At 34.5% G+C, this 4381-nt stretch overlaps 2 protein-coding genes across 3 annotated transcripts in view; both read left to right on the forward strand.

The window, feature by feature from the left end:
• On the forward strand, nt 1635–3589 carry LOC104785360 (putative BTB/POZ domain-containing protein At2g40450). Of its 2 annotated transcripts, XR_767347.2 has the most exons (5): nt 1635–1774; nt 2203–2355; nt 2432–2765; nt 3091–3149; nt 3350–3589. XR_767347.2 is itself a non-coding variant. In XM_010510557.1 (3 exons), exons 2-3 carry the CDS (start codon nt 2221–2223, stop codon nt 2921–2923), a joined length of 627 nt encoding a protein of 208 aa, XP_010508859.1. In that variant the 5' UTR covers nt 1635–1774; nt 2203–2220; the 3' UTR covers nt 2924–2983. The 2 variants fall into 2 exon arrangements, 1 of the variants encoding a protein (XP_010508859.1); XM_010510557.1 differs by lacking the exons at nt 3091–3149; nt 3350–3589 and having other exon boundaries at nt 2432–2983.
• Nucleotides 4093–4381, forward strand: part of LOC104788846 (putative BTB/POZ domain-containing protein At2g40450) — a 1418-nt gene continuing 1129 nt past the window's right edge. Inside the window, exon 1 of the mRNA XM_019245186.1 lies at nt 4093–4230. Within this exon, the coding sequence (XP_019100731.1) occupies nt 4096–4230 (135 nt within the window). The 5' untranslated portion in view covers nt 4093–4095. The remainder of the gene's footprint in view (nt 4231–4381) is intronic.

Raw genomic sequence — 4381 nt, forward strand, 5'->3', positions numbered from 1 at the left:
TAAAAAAAAAAAAAAAAAAAAAAAAAAAAAAAAAAAAAAAAAAATCTAAAATTTTCTTTACTGATATACAACAAATCCTTAAAGAAGTAATTTGTTTTTGGTAAAAGTTAAAAACCATTAAGGCCCTGTTTGTTTCACTAGTTAGCATTTTCATTCAAATGATCTATTCAACAGCTTCATCCAAATGATTCATTTGAATGTCAAATGACTCAACAAAAAAAAAAAAAAGATGGTTACTATAGTGAGATCTAGTTACTATAGTGTATATGCCGCCACTAGATGTTACCTCCTTTTTTCTGCCAGCTTAAATCAATCTCAATCTATAGCTGTAGAGCTTCCTGCACTTTGCTTTTTCCTGAGCTGCTCATAAATGGTTTTAATCCCCCTGTCACAACTTTCGAAACCATTAAGGAATATTATGAAATGCTCATACTTTAGTTTAAACACGAGAATTCATCTCTAGTGTCCTTATACCAGAAATTCATCTCTGCATTACCCCCACTTAATCTCACTACCCCTTTTTTTAAGGAAAGGACGAAACTACCCCTCTAACAATTTTTAAAGAATAGTTGTACCATATATCTCCTAGTTGCACCTTGTATAGTTGTACCATATATCCCCTAGTTGTACCAGTTGCACCATAGTTGTACCAGTTGCACCTCGCATAATTGTACCATATATTCCCTAGTTGTACCAGTTGTACCGCGCATAGTGTGATTCGAACCCTGGGCGCGCGCGTGCACATGGAGCTCACAACCACTAAGCTACTGTGTTTTTCGTTGAACAATTACTTATTTAATTATATTTAACCTAAAACAATCTTCATTAAGGGTAATATTATCCTTTTACCATTGAGGGAGTTTTGAGAATTTGTTTTGATAGAAAGGGTGTTATGAGATTTTAGCTCGTTTAAACACTCACAATATTTTCAATTTTACCAATATCACCACTCACATCTTTGCTTCAAACAAATTCAATGGGTGTGAATGTGATTACACTTTCATGAGTTAATCATTCATTTATGTTACCGTTAGATCCTTTTCAGAAACCGAACAAGACACAAGAAGTTAAATTCCACAGTTTTAATATATAGCTTTGTTTTGCAGTTTACATTTTTTTTCTTTTAGAAAAATATTTAACCCATATTTAAAAAAAAAAAAAAAAAATTAAAAAAAAAAATCTTTACTGATATACAACAAATCCATAAGGAAGTAATTTATTTTTGGTAAAAGTTAAAAACCATCAAGTTTGAAAAATGGGTGAGAACAATTTTACCACCATTCATCGGTTTAGTTATACCGAGAGAGAATCATAAAGTGGATTTTTTTTATCAGAACAGATAGAATCTGTTTGTTTATGTTCCCAAAATTAAAGAATTAGGTCTTTTTCACTCCCACCTCAAGTGGGTTTGTCACTGCCTCGTGACAGAGAAGCTCGTCTCCGGTGGAATTGATCATTCAGTCCGTCGAATCCTCTATTTTGCCGAGCGTCGAGAGAGTTTCTCTAATTCCGCAATAACTTTCTGAAGAAGAAACGTAAACGTGTGGAACAAGGAAAATTTCCTAATCCATAAAGAAAAAGGAAATTGGAAATTGTCTGATTCCTATTAGAAATAGAATAGTTAGTTTTCTTGTTGTATAGCGTAGACCCTTGTTCTATAAATAGTGTGCTAAGACGGTCAAACAAGAGAAAAATTACCTAACAATTAACTTTTAGCTTAAAAAGCTAAGAACCTAGAGAAGGCTTGAGGTTTCTTGAGAAATTTCTAAGATAGGTATGTGATCAAACTAACTTTTTTGAATAGAAGATTGTTTAGAACAAACTTGTAAACATATTTTCTATTAATCATAAGAGTGTTTAGAGAAACCATTGTTTTATTGCTTTGATTGTTTGAATATTGGTAGTTCTCGCTCTTAAACTTTCTCCTCCTCGATTGTTCTGTGGTACTAGAAAACGTTTCTCAATTCTTATAGCAGTTACTAACTTGTATAAAAAAGAGTGGTCTTCTTCTTCTTCTGGTAGATTTCGATTCAAATTACGCATGTCGATAAGTTTGTGTTGGTTACTTTACTTTGAATGTCTTTAAACATACATGTCTCTTTGCTCGCTCTTGGAATTTTTTTTATCTGAGCTTCGTTTGTAAAAACTTGTTTTGGTATATGCTATTGTTTAACATCGTTTCCAATTGATTTACCTCCACAGTCAGGTTTTGGTTTTGCAATGGAAAAAGCGAGCAACAAAGATGGTTTCTTGGATGGATTTAGGAAACTATTGACAGAACAGTGGCAATCCGATGTTCAGCTCAAGGCTGGAGACAGTGATGATGCTACTATCCCCGCCCACAAACTTGTTCTGGTAACAGTAACACCCCTTCTCTTCTCTCTTTGTGTTAAATAATGCCTTTCCATTTTTAATCTTATTGCAATAATAGGCAGCAAGGTCAGAGGTGTTTAAGAGGATGCTGGAACCAGACGGGATCAAGGGTTCGCCTAAGGTAGTAGAGACAATCACTCTCCCTGAGATGAAACATGAAGAAGTTGAGGCTTTAGTTGATTTCATCTACAGCGTTGACGGCTCTTTCTCTTCTGCCAGTCTCAAGAAACATGCTCGGCCACTGTATCTTGCAGCAGATAAATATGATATACCTCATCTACGTGACCTATGCAGAACCGAGCTAATATCTTCTTTGAATTCATCAAACGCTCTTAGCATCTTTGAGCTCTCCCAAATCCCTTTTGACTTTACCCTCTCCAATTTTGCCTTGGGTAGTATCATAACCGATTTAAACGTGATTGCTAACTCTGATGAGTTCAAGTTGTTTGTCGTCAATCATCCAAATCTTACAGTGGAGATTATGAAGGCTTCTCTTCCTCAAGCCACTAACAATCGATTCCACTGTTATTATTTTCGTCGTGCACAATAAGCATAGACCCTAACACTATTATCTTCTAGGCATTGGAATTAAGTGGTTTACCTTTTGTTATTGAGTGTAATTTAGATACCAACTTCTCCACTCACATCTTTGCTTCATATATATTCCATGTGGGTGATTGATTACTTCCATGTTGCTTACTGTTATATCCTTTGCAGAGACATAACAAGCAACGAGAAGAGTAAAGTTGTAGCTTAAGTCAATTACCATCTATGAGGTAAGTTCTTAGCTGTTCGACATTACTTCTCATGGATAGATGCACTGAAATATCAAAGTTAAACTGTGTAGCTAAAGTTAAGATTTTATGGGGACAAAACTCACATACCACACTAGTTAAACAATCTGAACCCATTTTACGGTCTATTACTAGTAGAATATCTCATGAGAAAATTTTAAATCGATACTTTACACCAATAGGAAGGTGGGGTTTGAGGAACCAGAAGGCGCATCCCAATGATCATTCGGAAGTAACCGATCAAATTCCAATCTCTCTCGTTCCTCCTCTGTTTTGCCTACAAGTTGTAGACATAAATAACTCTGTTTTGTGTACTAAGTTGTTGACGTAACTCAGTTAAATGAATTGTGGACTGGTTTTAACTCTATTGGTTTATTATGGGGTTTGTTTTTATATACTACTTGTGTCTATTTTCAATAAATATTTTTTCGCAGTTTTAATACAATGTTTTTTTTTTTTGTGTTATTATATTTTTATTTTACGAAAATATATGTACTCATATTTTATATTGTAAGATAGTAAATATTGTTACTCAAAAAATAAAAGATATAGAAACGCACCATCAAAGCAAACCCTAAAAAGTAAAAAGCTTTGCTTTCACGACTAATCGAACCCGCCTCTTATATATCTGCCGCGTGGAAGAGCCCATCTCCGCCGGCGCCGTGTAACCGAAGCTGTATCAGTTCCGGTTAAAATCGATCAGTCGTTCATATTTCTATTAGCACTTGGGAGTTAGTATTAATTTGGTCCAGCGTCAAGAGTATTTCTCGAATACCCCGGTAACGTTCTCCTCGATAATTATTCTTGTTAGTTGTTACTCGAACGTTTCTCAATTCTCAATCTCATGAGTTAAGTTATATAAATTAAGTCTAATAGATCCCTCTAACATCGACCAAATCACATTCAGGTTTTATATATTTGGTTTGTGATGGCAACAAAGAGCAACAAAGATATATTCGTAGGTGGATTTAAGAAACTATTGAGTGAACAATGGCAAGCTGATGTACGTCTCAAGGCAGGGGACAGTGATGAGAGTGCTATCTTTGCCCACAAGCTTTTCTTGGTATTTCCTACTTGTCCTCTTCTCTTTTTATTTTATCATCATCCAATTTAATTAGGGAAAAGTTATAGAAATGCTTATAGTGTAGCAATGTTTTTATGAGTGTCTTACTTGGGTTGTTTTTTTTTTTTTTTTTTTTTTTAAATCATATATT

Source organism: Camelina sativa, chromosome 5 (genome assembly GCF_000633955.1).
Source record: "Camelina sativa cultivar DH55 chromosome 5, Cs, whole genome shotgun sequence".
In the NCBI taxonomy this organism is placed as follows: Eukaryota; Viridiplantae; Streptophyta; class Magnoliopsida; order Brassicales; family Brassicaceae; genus Camelina; species Camelina sativa.